This window comes from Pseudopipra pipra, chromosome 15 (genome assembly GCF_036250125.1).
Source record: "Pseudopipra pipra isolate bDixPip1 chromosome 15, bDixPip1.hap1, whole genome shotgun sequence".
Taxonomy (NCBI): Eukaryota; Metazoa; Chordata; class Aves; order Passeriformes; family Pipridae; genus Pseudopipra; species Pseudopipra pipra.
In genome coordinates, this window is record NC_087563.1 from 5,101,210 (window position 1) to 5,119,823 (window position 18,614).

Sequence of the window (18,614 nt, forward strand, 5' to 3'; positions counted from 1 at the left end):
CTTTGATCTTACCTCTCATTTTTAAATGTGGTGGAAATAAGCAATCTCCCAAAGAAGACAGATTTCATGGAGACTTCCTGGCTCACAGCCTTCCATGTTCCATTTAATATTATGTTACTACATTTTCAAGCTGTTTGGAAGTTACTTTAGTGCAATTAAACTAATTCCAGGATTGAAACACATGGCTGTTTGAGGGTTGCTAGTCGTGAGGTGCAGAGAGGGAATTTCTGAAGCATTTACCAGTTTTCTCCTGTGTCCTAAGCAGAGTGTTGGGTCATGTGTATGTAGGACTTTGCTTGCCCAGAGATGAAAGGACCAGCAGAATCCACAAAGCAACAAGAAGTCATTTCCACATACAAGAAGCTGTGTGCATTAGATGACAGTGAGACATGAATCACTTTTACAAGATTTTGCAACGGAAGACAAGTAATTCACAGGAGTTTTAGAGACTTTATTTATGTATAAACAATTTAAACACTTTGCCATAAATTATCTTTGCCTGTCTCTAGTCTTTGCTTAGCAGCAAATTAAAATTAATATAAAAACTCAATGAACAATTCATACATGTATATTACAAAAAAGTTCTTGTACCAAAGTTCTTATTAGACTTTTTTTTTCTTTTTTTTTTTTTTTTAGTGGTGACCGTAATGTGATTGTCTCAGTTTCTCGACCAAACAAACACACTAATAATTTTTAAATCTGAAACAGTGATTGTGCCTTCTGGCTGATGTATGTACAGGGTGATCTGACGTGGTGCCCATTTGCAATAGTGTAACACAATGCCCACAGCTCTACTGGAACTGATACCAACAAACTACTGAATCTAAACAGACTACACCCTGTAACTGTGTTATACTGTCCACAATGGAAATCTTCAAAGACAAACAGAGTATGAAATTTATCTGTAGTGATTTATAGCCACCATTTTGAATGTAACTTTACACTCTGCCCTCTTTGAATAAGTTAAGCTTCAGGCCAGACAAGTGGAGGGTCAGAGTGCAAGTGTGGTTTTGTTACTTTTAAATATATTTTTCCTTTCCTATTTCCAGTGCGCTCTCACTTGCATTCCGTTTGTCCTCCAGTTGCTACACACAAATCACCCCAAAGTCATGTTTTAAATGCACCTGTATTTTGCTTTAAATGAAAACCTCTTGGATATTTATCAAACAAGCAGTCTGAATCATCTGTGTTTCATCAGCTGGTTAGTGAAAGTGGCCCACTTGGATTTCTTAGTTTGCTCACGTGTGAATGGAGTGAGGTAATACAATACGAGGCCTTCTTTTTGTTTTTCTTTAGACCCAGAACAAGTGGGTAATATTTCAGGGGTACTTTTTAATTTGTACGGTTAGAGTTTTCAGTCTGGCTTTAGTCCACTTCAGGATGTGGTTTTTAATCCCTTGAACAGTAGCATTTAACTCAAAAAATATGAGCTTTTTTGCCACTTACTATCCCAGAGTAGCTCAGCCTAGTGCCCCCATTTAGGTCTTCATCTCCTTAGGAGAGGAGATAACAGTTATGACTACTGATTCATCCAGCAAAGGATGACAGCAGGTTAATTTGTTACCTCTTTCCCATTTCATTCTGTCTTAAAAACTGGATGTTGCTGCTACTGTCTGCTAGCTCTGGGTACTGCTCCACGGGCAGGACATAATATCCCTCGTAACCTTGGACCCTTCCCGTGTTCAGGAGCTGCTGCCTCTCTCCGTCTGTCCATACACGGCTGCCCTCTCGGCCGTCCCGCGCCTTCTGCTGCTCCTTGGCCCAGGCCGAGCCCAGGGCTCGCTGCCGGGCCTGCTCCAACACTCGCGCCTTCTCCTCGTCCAGCGCGTCGGGGGTGAGGCCGTAGCGGATGTTGAGCAGCAGGGTGGAATACTGAAACTCAATATTCGTAAACCTTCGAGTCCTGCCGTTGACAAGGAGCGTGGGCTGGGACACGGTGACGTTGACGCCGCTGTCCAGGACCTTCCTCCCGCTGGTCATGGCGAGGGTGACGAGGTCGCTGTCGGCCGAGCCGACCTTCACGAAGTAGTGGGTGTCCTTCCCCTCGATGCTGTAGTGCATCTTCTCCAGGTAGTGAGCGCTGTTCAGGACAGAGGCGATTTTCCTGCTGTCGTCCGTGGCTATGCTGGAAACGCCGGTGGTCACCCGGCCCTCCTTCACAGCGAACATGATTCCCTTCCCAATGATAGGAGTGGTCGTGGCGAACCAGTGACCTGCTTTTTCTCTAATACTGGCGTGTAATCTTTTAGATATGACCTGTCCCTCCAGAGCCATGAAAGCCTGGTTGTGTCTTTCTGTCGTCTGCTGCACTCCTGTGATTAGCTGGGGAGAGTAAAACAAAAGAAAAAAAAACACCAAAGAAGATACAGATCTGAACATACTCATTTCAGAGATTGATAGCAATCTTTACTTTGCTTTTTCAAAGGAAAGCTATGCAGTGAAAAATTCTGCTCTATGGAAAGACCACCCTCAGTTACCCATCCTTACATATATCCTGTCCAGAATCAGGTAAACACTCACTTGACAAATTATTTTGCCATCCTTAATACCAAATAAAATACTTCTCATCACCCTTTATAACATATATGTACCAAAAATTTCAACTTTGGCAAATTATATAATGTCCAGTAAAAGAATAAGAAAGACCCAAGTCTAGCCCAGTTTTAATCAGAGCTGGAAACAAACAGAATCAATGTATTAAAAGGTGGCATTTAATTGCTGGACACTTTTGCCTAGAGATTTTAACCATTATACATAACTAAAACATTTATGAATGTAAGCTTTTTTGAAAATAGGTGAAATTTGCCTCAAAAGTACCATGGCAATTCCTGAAGAGGGGATTTAGACTCTCAAATTACTTAGAAGCCTGTGAAAGTGGTATGTTTAGGTTTATACAATAATTTCTACTGCATTACCACAAAGATGAAGTGAGCCTAGAAAAGGCTAAGTTTGGAATTAGACTAGTGCTCTTCTTAAGTTTATTAAATGGGTTGTAATTTATTATAAAGGTCAAAACAATTGTTCACCCTTAACCTGACAATTAAGCACCAACACTGTAACTGAAGTTAACTGGAGTATCAAATAAAAACCTCCAACTAGGAAAATGACAAGAGATGACAAGAAATCCTCTTACAGGGTGAGAAGTAGAACCCTTTTGTACCAGTACAAGTACCAAGCTAAGTTTATTGCAACACATCTGTTACTAGGATGGTTTTACCAAAGGTACAACAGATGATAAATTACCCTGACAAAGTCTCCCTTTGTCATTGCTAATCAAGTTAATCGAGTTACAACTTGTTAATCAAGGAATAACTCAATAAAAGACAAACTAATGACATTGTAATTATGATAACAACGAAGGCTGGCAAGAAAGGCATATGTTCATTAGTATAAAATCTAGCTATACTCACTTCATTTTACACTGAATTAAATATGTGGCCTTCTGCTGTAACTACAGAAGAGCCAGCAATTCTACCCATAGAGTGGGGCAAATTTATCAAAAGAAGTAACTTAATACTTCTGCCTACCTGTCCATTTTCACATGCTTGACTCTCAGACAGTTCGTATGGCGGTGACACAAAGTACATTTTTGCTCTAGGGAAACCAGGAATAATGTTGCTAAGCTGAAATCCAAACATCACCAACCAGCTTTTGACATCTAAAAAAATCAAAAGAAAGCAGACAAGTGAGAAACAAATGTGCGTAACAAATAGAGGAAATAAAAAAAAATTTGCAAATCCATCCTTGACATCCTTAATTTCAAGTGGCAACTGAAGTCACAATTAATATTACAGTGTGGAACTTTACAGAATTGTAGCAATCCACCATGAACAGGCACAGGAAATACTGCTTTAAATTTAACCTAAATACTTCATCAAGAATATACCACCTCTTTCATTCTTTTTCCATTATAGCACATGGCTTATCCAAACATTTTGCGGTATGCAGTACTTGTTCCATCTCTGACACCTTCTAATGTGGCTACTGTAACCTATAACTGTATTGTAAAATGATATTTTATTAGGTTAACACTTTAAAAACATTTGCAAAGTCCTTTGGGGAAACACATGGCTTTTCTTCCATGTCCTAGTTCTATCAGCTGTCATTGGGTCTCAGGAGGCTCCATTAAAAGCAATGAGAAGCCAGACTTGTAAATCAGATGTCTAAATTTAGGCACCAAGACTATCCTCCCCATCCCTCCAGGGAAGGTAGGAGCTGCATAGGAGGGTTACAGCTCAGCTCTGAGGTGAGCTTTGGGAAGTTCCAGCTGTGGGTTCGGCCAGGAAAACTCTGCCTTCAGATCTATCTGAAAAAGCTAAGGAAGTAAATTAATAACAGTAATTCTGCCTCAGCAGGTATTAAGAACTAATGATGTACTCTAGCTATCCAAATGATCTTTTTAACAAAAAAGAAAAGAGTCCATGACCCCGTTTTACATTTCTGATTCCTGGTTCATGACCATTTTCATGTAAGAATCTCTCCTGTCTTTCCCAGTATCCAACTCTTCTCGCTGGCCTACACTGGCTCCTGATGCTGCTACTGCAGCTTCTTCCTGTGAGCTGAGCTCTTGCAAAGCTGTTTTTTCCCAAAAGTCTTCTTTTCTTGGCCATTCTGACTCTAAAATAAGTAGTAAAATACTCTGCCTTTACTAAGGTTTCTGTATCTATCTCCCATCACACAGTGCCTACTGTATTTTTCCTGTACCTTTGGACAGGGTTACTGCTCCTTTTTAAGGCTTCAATTTATTTTATAGTTAAATGGTATCTCCTAAACAATTCATTTCAGCTGTCCTAATTCCACAAAAACCAGAGGAGGACCTATATACAAAGTAGTCACTAATTTGCTTAGCTAATGTGCTTTGCAGCACTGCACTTGCTACAGGAATTTCTTTTCAGCAAATCTGTGAATAAAGCAGTGTCAGGGGTTAACTGTAAGAATGGACTGGGGGGAGATGTTTGGGGTTTTTTTTTGTTCTCTGGTTTTTTTTAAGCTATGACAACAAAGGTATCACCATCATCACTTCTTGTGCAAGATAATCTGTTTAGTCCATAAAGCAACAAATATTCACATCACTGATTAAATATTTTTACAGACTACAAGGTGTGTGTTGTCCCAAAGTGCAATTTATCTTCCTAGATCTCCTCCAGTGGATGAATAAACTAAATTAATGCAATTTTAGAATGTAGCAAAATACAGTAAGATGATGCTGAAAACCTAAATCAAACAGTGGTGGATGAAAATAGGAATTCTGTTGAATTTAGGACAACAGAATTTGATCCCAAGGTAATTTCGGTCATCAGTATTCTCACACTGTCAGATAGAAATTGCACTGTCTCCAAATTGCAGAGTAGCTCCAGCAGAATCTGGGGTGTGTTACACCTATTAGGTCACAATGTACTAATGAAACTTGCTAAGATTTTCTTTGAAGAAAATGCACACTTTTCTTGAAATTCAAATTACTGCTAAAATTAAGATCACTCCTTTTTAAAAATTATATCACTGCTCTAATTATTGTACACTGCATATTCAATTCTGAAAAAAAAGCTTTTCCTGAAGACATATTAATTACCTTTCCTTTTAGAAAATGCCAGCAGCTAGTTCAAGTACTGTGTGATGTTACTAAATGAAAAATTATTCCTAATTAAGAAGGGGTTACAAGTTTTACCCAATTCTAATATATGTGATCAAAACTACTTTTGTTTCTCAGCTCTACACACTCCATAACATTTCTTAGTCTTTCAGGATGAAATAATTTTAAAAAACATCAAGGATTTTGTTTAAATGACTAAAAACTGTTTGCATATTAAAAGTTAAATGGTAAAAAGAGGTTTAATTAAATCCATTCTGGGTGCTAATTCATAATGTGCCCATGGGCTCAGTCAGTAGTTAATTTTGAAAGTAGCCCAGAAAGGAAGAGATCTGAGCAGTTCTGGCTTGTGATTCTGAACCAACCTGCCAGTGATTCCTGTAGGTGATTTCACTTTTCTTGATATAGAATTAGAATGAACACATCTTCATGCAGCACTGGTTCAACAGGAAGAACACTGTGGCTGCGCTGAAATTTAATATTCAGCAAAACTATTTTTATTTTTTTTCCCTCCATAATTCATCGTGGCTTCTCACTTAGTGCCCTTCACTCAGGGAAGAGCAGTGCCAAAGGATCAGCACTAGCCAGTCCTTTTCATAGCACAAAAAGGAAAATGGCCCACACTTGATGGGAGGATTCAGCCAAGGGCTAGTAAGGAGAAGTCACATTTTTTTCTCAGCTTCCAAACTGAAGTGTTACTTAATATAAATGTGATGAAGCCTCACCTGTTACATAATTCTTTAGATCCAGTTCATTGCTGAGAGGGTTGTTACTCTTGAACATGTACAGATTGAAAGGAGCGGGTTCTCTGCCAATTTTTTTCCACATGGTGTAATCAGGAGATGTCCAGCGCCCAGCCAGGACATCGTAGTCCCTTTGGGTGAAATGCACAAGTTTGGTTAAAGGATCATACAGCCCTCCATGGAACCCAATGACCAGCTGGAAATCTGGGTTGGAGTCGTAATAAATCTCCCCATACGCCGTGTACTGAAGCTGTTTGATCATGAGGCCGTTGATGCTGAACACGGCCAGTGGAGTGCCCGTGTTATCAGAGGCCACATAATACTCTTCCCCGCTGCTACTCTCCATTGCAAAGAGGTGGCCTTGCAGGTCGTAGTACAAAGAGGTAATTTCGGAATTGGAATGATTGTAGACGTGAGTTACCCTGGTTGGATTGTGAAGATCAGCATAAAAGTACTGCAGATGGTGCCCCAGGTTGGTCTTACAGGAAGCCCTTCGGCCCAGCCCGTCGTAGCGGTACTGAACACTCCAGCCGTTGGCTTTGTTGTAAGCTCTGGTCAGGAGCCCTTTGGAGTTGTAGTCGAACACGTCCGCGCCCCGCTGCCACAGGAACCCGTCGTCGTCGATCTTGTACGGGATGTCGCCCAGGCGCGTGATCCTGTCTCTCAGGTCGTAGCGCAGCGGCATCAGCCGGACGCTGTTCCCAGGATTCAGGAGGTGCAGGTTTCCGTTCAGATCGTAGCTGTAGCGCCAGGTGGGCCTGTCGTTTACTGCCACGCTTTGCAGTTGCCCATCTCCGTCATAATCATAGGTGTACTTGGTCGTGTTGGCGTAGGGACCGAGTTTCAGCTCCCTTTTGGTCACCCTCCCCATGCTGTCGTACTGCACGGTCATCCAGTACATCAGGGACCGGAACATTTCATACTGAACCTCTTTAATCCGTCCATGGGTATCAAAGTGCTTGCTCAGTGTCATAACTGCTGTGGTGATAATTTGGTTTATATCATAATAAATAACTCCAAATTTGCCAAAATGCTCTACTTTGCCAGAAATCTCATCGTAACGGTAGAGATCAACTGGGAGGGGCGTCTCACTTATTATGGGTTTGATGCTTGCGATTCGAAAGCTGTTATCATGATATGTATAATCAAACCTTGCATTGACCATGCCTTCTTCAGAGAATCTGTAGATTTGTTTGTCAACGAGAGGACCAATTTTCCGATAGCGAATCGTACAAGAAAATCCCCCACTCTGCAAATTCACCATTTTTAGGACACCCGTAGTTTCATCGTACCCAAAAGTCACCGCGGTGCTGTCATAAACAATTTCAGATAGTTTGGACAGCTTCCCATACTTGTAGAAGACTTGCCGGCCAGTACCTAAGAACGACGTTTTCAAAATCCTCCCGTCGTCGCTGTAATCGAAAATCACGGAAGCGTTGCTTTCAGGAGGGTTGTAGATATTCCTGATGTAGCCAACGGAGGTGTGGGTGGACATGCTGTGCCGAGCCACGCTGGGCATGGTGACAGCGTGGAGGCGGTCCGAGGAGTCGTACTCGAAGATGTACTGTCGCTGACTCTGGAGCAGCAACACCATGGACTAGGGGGGAAACAAGAACAAACAGTTACCAGCTTTCAGCATGTGGCCTGTGGGAGGGCACCGAGGAAAAGTTTACCGGAGAGGCACTAATGTTAAATGACTACAAAGAGAATCAGATACATTAGTTAGGGGCACAGAGCTGCTCAGGGATATTGTCAGATTGCCAGATGAGAGGATCTGCTGCTTGGAAATCAATATGCTGACGCTCCAGAGAAAGTGTAGGTTAGCAACCTGTGAGCTACCCTCCCTGTAGGAGGACTTTTTTTTTCTTTTTCTTTCTTTTTTTTTTTTCCTGAGGGATGCAGAGGAGTTAGATAAATGACTTGATTTATCTTTCTGCCACCAGTTGTAATTCACAGCCGTTACTGTGAAATATGTGAGAAAGCAGAGAGCATCAGCTCTGGTTTGCTTAGAACAACAAGAAGGGAAAGGGAAAACAATACGCAATTTTACAGATTTAAGACAATTTTATGACTAAAGGGTCTTAATTAGGCTAAGTAAAAATGCGTTACCATATTTTCACTTAATAAGTAATGATTAAAGATGAATTACCTGTTCCTACATGAACCTTTAGTCAGCTTTAGTCGTGCATTTTTAGGCTTAATTAAGCACAATTCATTGTGTTAGTTTATGCCGTTTTATGGCAGCCTCACTGCTGTCAGGAAAATACCAAAAGACACAAACCATGAACAAAGTATTTCCCATTAAAAATTAGTCAAATTCAGCTGACTAATTAAAAAATAAGGAATTTGGAGACCAGGTATGTAGGGATTCTTAACAGCTGGAACACACCAAATTTAAAGGGGTTTGTGTGCGTGTGTTATGTGTACAGCTTAAAACGAAGCTGGGCAGCGCTTTGTGTCTTTGCAGCTGATGCCAGGAAGTAACACAGCATCACCTACGTTCTCTAGGTAGGTGTAGCTCCACACTTTCCCATCGGAAAACATGCGGGATGTGATCCTGCCTTGCTTGTCGATGTCGGTCCTCTCGCTCATGGCGCCGCGCTGGAGCCCGGCCAGGCGCCCGTTCAGGAAGTAGGACACGTTGACAGCAGCCAGGCCACTGCTGGGCAGCCACAGGAAGGGCCGTCCCAGCTGGTCGTAAATGATCCGCAGGGTGAATTTCCGGTGGTCGTCATAGATCTTCTCCGTGCGGATGTTCCGGTCGTAGTCGATGGACAGTAAATTCCTCCCGTGCACCTGCAGAAGGGAAGGAAAGGAGGCTGCACTTCGTGTGTGGTGGGCACACCATCCCTCCCCTCTGGATTTACAGAGTGAAAACACAACAGAGGAATCAGTTTTGGGAAGTGTAGGATGCCTTCCTGTTAACTGGCTTTTGCTTTCTACTTCTCAGTGTATTCAGATGTGTAATTTTGATTTCCCATCTTCCCACAACATGGGAGATGATATCCTACAGGCAAAGGATTCCCTTATGCTCAGAACAGGCAGACAATCTGCACACCTAAGTGTTAAAGTGCAGGGAAACAAATTATTTTGCATGGAAGTAATTTTTCTACTTCTGCTATCAATAGTTCTTTGCCTTTTCCCTTACAATCATCCTAAGAACCACAGAAGAAATTATAATTTTGTGCCTTCACTGGTTTAGCCACTTGGCTTCTGTAATTCCAATGCCCTGATTAGAATTCATTCATTTATTGTTTTCTTCATTTACTTTCCAAATATTCCATAGATCCTTCAGCAACCCAATCACTAGGGAAGGGTTTCAATTCTTCTGTTTAAAAATCCTGATCATACAGGCTGGGAAAGATGGACTTGTAGTGTTGAAAAACAAAAGTGCTAAATAACAAGGTTAAATATTTTTCTTTCTTTTTTTTTGTTATAATTTTCATTCAAAGTCCAGCATGAAGAGTTTCAGTGCCAGATTTATTTTATTTTTAAGTAAAAGAGCAAAATAGAAGCAAAGGAGAATAAGAATGCCAAATGGAGAAGCTTCTAGTGAGAATGCTATAATGAGAGATACATAAATATATTCACTGAGGGCTAAGCCATAGAATTCAGGCTAATGCTGTAATCTGATAAAGCTTCTTAAGTAATTTAATTGTAGATGCATCATTAATAAAGTAGAAGTCTTTAAATTAGATACAATTTCAGAGCAATGACTACTTAAAAAGTATTCATCAATTTCTGGGAATTTGTTCTTCAGCTTATATTTTACAGTGGCTTTGATTAAGCAACGTTTTCTCTTACGAAAATTAAACTGCACATCAAACAATATGTAAATGAACCCTGAGCCTTTCTTGAGGACATAAAAGTTATTCTGAGATATATCCACTGGCAGGGGTAAACCCAATTCCCACCCCAACCAACTCAGTAGGAAATCAGTTATACAGAAAGCACATTTAAAATTAATACAATTTTGTGTTTGTAAAGAAATAATTATTTCAAATTATTGCTCATTATCCTAATTTTCTCCATTAATAAAATTTATCTCTTTAGCAGTTTGCATTTCCTCAGTGGGCAATTACTAGAAAAAAAAGCTCTCTCCTGTAGGTTTTCCCAAAGGTTATCCCGGCAACTTCTCCTATGATTCAAAGGAAAGATAGGGTATTTTTCTTAAAACACCTTGGGGCAAAATAAATCATATTCTGCTCTCCCATTATAATGAAAGCAAAGCCAGGGAAGCCAAACTCAACATTAGTACTTTCTCAGCTGGTTACTCTTGTTTTGTAGGATCAGTCCTGATGACAGAGACGTAAGAAAACCCTTTCCATCAACAGAAGAGGGCTTTCACTTCCCAAAAACACTTAGCTATAGAATTAAAGGGTTAGTGTATGACTGACAGATCCCAATTTCTTGAGGATGGGCAGATTTTCTAGAGAGAAAAAAAAGTCTTTCAGAAAGATTATTAACTGAATTTTAGCTTTTGGATTTTTGTTTGTGTTTTGGCTTTTTTATTGTAATTTCTGAAGCTTCATAAAGCAGTTGGGATTTCTGGGGTTCTTTCCCTCCATTACAGTAACTGCGACCATAATCTGCATGTAAGAAACTCTGATTCAGGTATCCTCTCTTTTCTCAAAAACATTGTAGCAGTTATTAGGTTTTTTGCCACAGAAAACAAAACTAGTAGGGTTTTTTATAATGATTACACAGACAAGAGCTGTGCACACCCACAAACATCACTTGGAGATGCACACACAAATATCACCTGCTTGGATAATCCAGTAACTCCATTTGCATTTGTAAAATAAGTAAAACCAGAGAGTGTAATTGCAGTATCATATTAATTATACAGAAACCCAAACAGGCTAACTCCCACTCTTCCTGGAAACAGTAATAACAGTTACAATTAGCACGACTGCAGATTACCTAACAAGCCCTTTCTCTTTTGTTCCCTCCCCACATGCACATCTGGTGTTCCCTCAGCTGCTGCTGAAGTGGCTGTGGGGATGTGCCCTTTGTGCCTTGGAAAGGTCTGGCCACAAAAATCACTTTACGTGACGCTGCACCGCAACAAAAACTCTTCAGAAGGGAATCTTATCACGACTTTATCAGAAGCTACCACAAGGCACTGAACGTGAGGTGCATAAAACAGCAGACAAAGTGGGAGAAGATAAAGGTGAAGAGCAGGGCTTGCTTTCTCAGGGTGATGAAATCTGCCCCAGTGTGTGTACAGAGGCTGTGATGTGCTCACAGCACGGCAGAGCACAGCTGGAGGCACAGGCAGCAGCACTGTGTGAGGACTCACAGAATCACCAAATATTTTGGGTTGGGAGGGACCTTTAAAGATCACCCAGTACAGCTCCTCTGCAGCAAGCAGGGACAACTGGAACAGGCTGCACAGAGTCCAGCCTGACCTTTGATGTTCCCAGGGATGGGCCATGTACCACCTCTGTGGGCAACCTGTGCCAGTGCCTCACCACCCTCACCATAAAAGATTGCTTCCTTATAACTAGTCTAAATCTAAATCTAAATCTCTTTTAGTTTAAAATCACCACCCCCTGTCCTTTTAGATCCTGCTAAAAGTCTGTCCCCATCTTTATTACAAGTCCCCTTTCAGTACTGGAGAACAGGGGCATGGAGGTGAAGTACTCACCTGAGAGGTGAATCCTACAGAATGTCCACCCCTTCAATAATCCTGATCCTGAACTGGGGATCCAGAGATGGCCCCACACACTCTCTCACCTCTGCAGGTTGTACCACTGCATGCCACAGCTGTCCCTGCCTGCCACTGGCTCCCCCTCAGTGTTCCAAACACTTGCTCTGTTTCGTTCACTAAACAATTTATAAAGATGAATTAGAATAAATGAGATGCAAATAAATTCTGTGCTTTCTCCCTCATTTTCGAATTTCATTTTCAGTCCACTCAACCTGTGATAATCTCATAGTGATTTTCATTTAAAAGAGCTAAATGGATATGTGATTATTGTTACAGGAACTAACACCAGACAATTAAACGTTGAGGTGTTGCTAGATAAAGTATTGTTTTGATTTGCATAAACATGATGCAAGAAAACCTATCTCAGGCAAGGTTTCAGCTCTAAGATGAGTTTAACGTCAGCTAATTACCACAAGTACCTCTATTAAATTTTTAGTATTGAGAGTTAGGATTACAGCAATTTCATTTCAGGGTCCCATTTATTTTTATTTTGAACACCCAGTCAAAATGCAGAGCCGATCTGTTTTCCACTTATAATCAACTGCTGCAGGTCAACACATCAAAAATCAATTACACAGCCATGAAATTTAGTCATTAAGGATTAGCTGCTAATCTCATTCAATTTTTTGTCTAACCTTCCCCCTCTCCCCAGTAAGTACATTCTGTGCATTTGTTAGAATAAGAATAAGGAAAGAGTTGATAACATTGGGAATTAGATGTTAAGCAATAGAAAAAACCAAAATTTAACATCCAAGTAATTTTTTTTTGGTAAATCACAACATAATTGTTTACATATGTTGCATTTAATATATCATCTTGAGCACACAGAACTGTATCTTATGTTCATTGATGTTGAAAGACTTACTAGAAGAATGAGAGCTTGATTGGCACTACATTTGTTTTCTCCCCAACACCTCAAAGCCCTTCCAAAATGACACATATAAAGCAGCCAGGCAAAGTTTAGATACTGAAGGGGGGGAAACCAGGCCAGCTAAGCACAGAATGGGATTAATCCAGCTGCAGCAGATCTTTAATTTGGCAGGGGATAGATTACATGACCTGAGTGTCTTTCTTATCCTATGCTTATGACTTTGTAATTATAGCAATTATTTTCCCATTGTGCCATTTGGGAAAGGGAATAAACACAACATGCCTGTGTCAGTGAGTCTGTAAGGGGATTTCACAGCAGCAAAAGGCAACTGCTCAAGCTGCAGTTGTGTTTGCTCCACAGCACCAACTGGTTACACATGGTGAGCCCTCAGACTCCCACCTCATTCAGGGGGGACCCCATTGCTCTCCCTTGAAAGGAGGTGGCAAGTTGAAGGTCATCCTCTTATGCCAAGTCTCAAGTGAAAGGATGAGATTAAATTGCATAAGGGGAGGTTCAGATTAGATATTTAAAAAACTTTTTTCACTGAAGGAGTTGTCAGGCATTGGAATAAGTTGCCCAGGGAGGCAGTGGCGTCACCGTCTCTGGAAGTGTTCAAGAGGGGTCTGAATGTGGCACCTGGGGATGTGGTTTAGGAGTGATTATGGTGGTGCTCAGTTAACAGCTGGACTGGATGATCTTGAAAGTCTCTTCCAACCTTGATGATTCTATGATTCTGTAATATTCTGGGTATTTTTACCAATCACTTTTGCAGTACTTTTAGTAACAGAGCTCCTATAGCTGACTGCAGCGGACGATCCCACGCAGCTAACTGAGCTCTCAAACACAGGAAAGCATGTCATACCAAAGACAATCCCACAGTTGTACATTTTCAACAGGTGAAAATAGGGAAGGCATGTCCTTCAAAATAAAAAAGTTAATTTTCCGCCCAAAGAGGAAAAGATCGTTATTGTAATGATAGATTCTACTTACCCTGAGCTTTCTTCCAAACACAGTCACTTTGCCTTTAATCTGTTCCTTCCTCAGACGCCATTCAATTGAGTTTAAACCATTTTCCATTGGTAGAGAAATATTACATCGTCCTATGGTGGGAGTCACAGTCCCAGCCAGGACATGAGGTTCGCTGTGAAAGCTAATGCTCATGCCATTGGCATACATCACTCTCAAAGTACCATTATTACAGAGCTGGTAGCTGTTCCTCACTTGATCTACAGCAATAATGAAAAGAAAATAATTTAGCTACTCCAGTCATAAAGAAAACATATAGCTTAATTTGATTGGTTTTTTATTGCACTCCTGTTGATGTTAAATGAAGTCAGCCTGCAATTACCATTTACGTGGTACTATGGTGGAAATTACAGATGTTACTGATTCATGTAAAGAACAGTAGTGTAACAGTGAGCCTGCAGAGAGATACTGTGTTTATTTCATTATGTTTTCCCTTCAGTCTTAATTGTGAATCAAAATGCACAGTGATACGTGTTCAACCACGTAATTTATTTCTGATATGAACAAAAACTCCTGAAAACTGAACTGCTGAATAAACAACAAACCATTAAACTCCGGGACAAAAAGAAAAATATTACTGGACTCTTTACAGGTAGGAAGAAGTAAGTGCCTCTTTCTGTTTCTTTCCCTCTGTTTAAAAACTGTCTCCAAGCAGAGGCTTTGTACAGAATTACAGTTTGGCTTTAAATCCTCAAGGTGTGAGGCTCCAGCAGTGCAAGCTGGCAGCCACAGCCCTTCACTCGCCTGCCTTCCCACCAGAACCACAGCAGCCTGATGGGCACACCTGGCTGTCAGAGAAGAGTTACAGCAATAGTCCTGCACTTCCAAGGCCGTGTGGTTCTCCAGCTGTTTGACACAGCCAAGTCCATTCTCAGCCAGGGTGGAGTGCTACAGTGTGCAGCTGTCAGCAAAGCATCAATATTTGCCTGACAGAAGGACAGCATCTACGTAATTAATCATCTGGTATAAGAAAAATAAAGTCTTTGTAACCAGACCTGTCATGGTATAATAGTCTACAAATGCTGACATTTATGTCAGGAGGAGACTACTGTTTGATGATGATATTCTCATTCCAGTGACATTACATCTTAATTAAAAACCCCCATCACTCACCAAATTCCTTTCAGTCTATCTTTGATAACTGACTGGTTTTGCTCCATCAGATACAATGCCTGGGTGGTGCTGGAAAGCTCTACACAAACACTGAACCCCTGTGCTGCTGATATCTCCTGCCACACTTGGGCTGTTACACTGCTCTTCAAAGTGATCACCCCCTGCCCTGATTGTTCTACACTGTAATTAATGGCAGTGTACAAATTTGGAAGATTTCACTTCTCACAGCAGGAGGCTCCCTGAGCCTCTCCAGAAGGATCTCTTCCCAGGCAGCCCACATCCAGCAGTCAGGCTGCATCTCCGTGGCACTCAAGTCAGAGCCAATTTTCCAATGAAGGACAGAGATATATGTGAGTGGGCAAAGTGACTCTGACCCAAGAGGCAGTGGCAGGACTAACTTTCCCCTCCACACAGTGACCATACATACTTGACCCAAAGCATGGTTGTGAAATATCTCTTACCTGTCATTTTAGGAATAAGCTTTATGGGAGCCTTTCTTGCAAACCTTAACACAATTTTCCCCCTGCTCATAAGGGTCCTAATGACACAAATCTTTTTCTCGAGCTGTGTGTGTGGTTAGGATGTGTGCTGAGAAGTGTGCTTTGGTACCTTGAACAACTGTATAGGAAGCCTCCACAGAGGAGAGATTTGTGATGACCGTGACATCGTCATCCCGATTAGAATTCTCAATGTCGATGGTAATAGACTTTTCCATCTCTCGATGAAGGCTAGTTACCACTCCAGTGGGACGTGTTACATTGGTCAGACGCCCTTCATGATCATAGCTAATAGAAAAGTTAGTGAGAGCAAGAAAGCATGAGGATATATGTTCATTTCAATACCCGATGTATTAATAATGCACCACATCTGTGCAAAAAAACCCCCAGAATGAAACAGGTTTTCAAGAACATCCTGGCCTTATCTAATTCTCTGTTCTTGAAAGAGTCTATAATGATGAAATAATATATTTTTAGAGATACTGATCTCAATTACATGGGTGCAAATCCAGGCTAGCATATTTCAAATTATTACATTAATTAAATTATTATGAATATACAGAGTGGTATTTGGCTCAAACAATTATAATTAGTAAATTAAGCTGCTTTTAATAGTTGCATTTCACTCTAAGGAAGTGGACTTCTGGTGGACACTACAATATATAAGTGCATACACTGCATATTTGCAATTAAATACTTAGTGGAAACTAAGTATGGTCTTTAATGACATACCAAGGAATAAACTTGCCATAAAGGATTAAAAAAAGACATCAGCTTGAGAACATAATTTCATTTTGATCTTATCTGTGGTATTGAGCTGCATTTTGGGGTCAGTGTTTTGGCTCAAAAAGATGAAAGATGAAAAGCACAGGATAGGTAGGAGTTTCACAAAGGGCAGCAGTCAGCACTCAGAATAGACCTTAGAAGATGAGTTAAGTGCTCCAGAGGCATAAAGATAAAAAAAAAATAAAATAAAAGGGCTGCTCTCTATGAGTTTATTGAGTTTAATTTATTTAGAGGTATAAAGCCTGAGGAGAGGGGAAAGAAGGAATGCTGCTGGAAATCAAATCATACCAGTTCTCCCTTTCCTCTAGTATGCTCTATCTGTGTGCATACATATTACAGAGAAGCAATTCCTTGGATCTTAAGGGCAAGAAATGGGGACCTGAAACAAAATCAGCATTCCAGGCTGCCACTCTGCTTGCTGCAATTCTCTACTCGTGCAAGAGTCTCTCACCAAAGTGCACAGAAAGGCAAGAAAAAAATGTCCTGTGTAGATAAAGGGAAAAGTTTAGGTGGAGATTGAAACCAACTGCTCATCCTTGGAACGCAGAAATCCAGGGAGCGGGAAGCCTGGAAGAGAACTGGTAAATCCATTGTATTGCCTGAGGGTAACAGAAGAGAAGAGGGGCACATTTAGTACCGTGGAGCTCGCTCACTTCTTTGTACGTCACGGTCAGCTGGAAAGATGAGAAGAAATCAGTGCTTTCAACACGGCTTTGCAATGAAACCATTCACAAACCTCAGACTGTGCCACCTGAACTGTACAGCACATCTCCACAATTAACACACAGACTGGCTCCTCAGTAAACACAAATAAAACCCACGACTTTTCGAATCCATTGCAAATGGTTGCACCCATTCAACTGAAAATTGGGGAGGAAGGAAAAAAAAAAAAAATCACCTGTGGAGCAACAAGCCTTACCAGAACCAATGGAAGTATTAGGCAAAGAAGGAAACCAATAAAACAAAGCATCATGCGACCTAAAAGGGACCAATAATACATTGTGTTCATTTAAGCAGTTTAGGATCAAAGCAAGATTAAGTAAGCAGCATGATTTTTCTCAATAAAAGTCAGAAGTTTCTCTCCACATGTACATATATATTTATATATAAATACTTCTACCATATCAGCTAGATACTGATACCAACATATCAGCAAGATACTAGGTAAAAGATAATATGTTCAGATAATCTATGAAAGGGGATTTGGTTAAGTCTTTATAAGGGTCTTCAGAAAAAAAATTGAAAAGTACTCAAAAAGTAAAGATGAGGGAAGAACTTGATCCAGCCAAGCATCCATCGAAATGGAACCAAGGAAAAAGTACAAAAAATGGACAGTTTCAAAAATCTCAAAGGTTAATAATGAGATGCTCCCTTAGAGTCTGTATGTGGTATGTTTAGTGAAGACCAGAGTGATGAAGAGAACATTTAGATGGCAAATATTACAGGAAAGACAATGGGAGTCTGTGTGACTCTGATATTGTTTAGGACAAACTAGAAAAGCCCACGAGTAGCTTCAGTGTGACTGTGCAGCACATGGTGAACTTCCAGAAAAACGGTTGGTGAAATCCCCCATCAGCAAATATATTTTAGGCAATGCAAATGAGACATGAATTTAAACTCTTCACTCACATTGCTGGGTTTTTAATTAACCTAGGAAAAATTCCTGGGGATTGCTGTGGGCTGCTCACTGGAAATCTCTGTTCAAAGTGCAAGGGCAGTCTAAAAAGTAAATATGGATGTGGATGTACAGAGACTAAAATAGGAAAATGAAAATATTCCAGTGCTATTTCAAGAAATCAGGATTTTGCCCCTGCCATGGGGCATGTTTCCCAGTGCTGTTCACAGTTTTGAAATCAGCAAAAGCAGAGATTAAAAGGGTTTATAAGCATGTGATGGACACTCTTAATACACACAAAAGTACTCTCCATGAAGATCTGCAGAACATTTAGTTTACAAGCTAGATATACAAAAAATTCATTGCTTAAATGACAGATACACATTGTGGTACCAATGCATAAAGAAGGCATTTCTATTTTATCCATTTCATCAATAAAATCCTATTTAAAAAATACCTTAAAGGTAAAAAATTTAAAATTAATATAACAGAAACCTTTTATGTACTACAAAATTTAGGTGACATATTCCTAGGGGTTGTTGGTTTTTTTTTTAATTTATGTATAATGTGAGAGCAAGCACTCAGTAGAATACAACACCCAGACATTAATCTGAATAATAAGAATAAACTATATAGGAATTAAATGGTTATATTCCTTTCTTC

The 18,614-nt window shown here is 40.4% G+C and overlaps 1 protein-coding gene across 21 annotated transcripts in view; it reads right to left on the reverse strand.

The window, feature by feature from the left end:
- Positions 1-430: 430 nt before the first annotated feature.
- TENM2 (teneurin transmembrane protein 2) overlaps positions 431-18,614 on the reverse strand; it is a 1,078,265-nt gene continuing 1,060,081 nt past the window's right edge. For all 21 annotated transcript variants that reach the window (XM_064671589.1, XM_064671588.1, XM_064671590.1 and 18 more), the window contains 6 exons: positions 15,663-15,838; positions 13,905-14,140; positions 8,830-9,126; positions 6,313-7,927; positions 3,528-3,658; positions 431-2,322 (listed from right to left, as the gene is read on the reverse strand). In XM_064671589.1, coding sequence (XP_064527659.1) covers positions 1,561-2,322; positions 3,528-3,658; positions 6,313-7,927; positions 8,830-9,126; positions 13,905-14,140; positions 15,663-15,838 — 3,217 coding nt within the window. In that variant the 3' untranslated portion in view covers positions 431-1,560. The remainder of the gene's footprint in view (positions 2,323-3,527; positions 3,659-6,312; positions 7,928-8,829; positions 9,127-13,904; positions 14,141-15,662; positions 15,839-18,614) is intronic.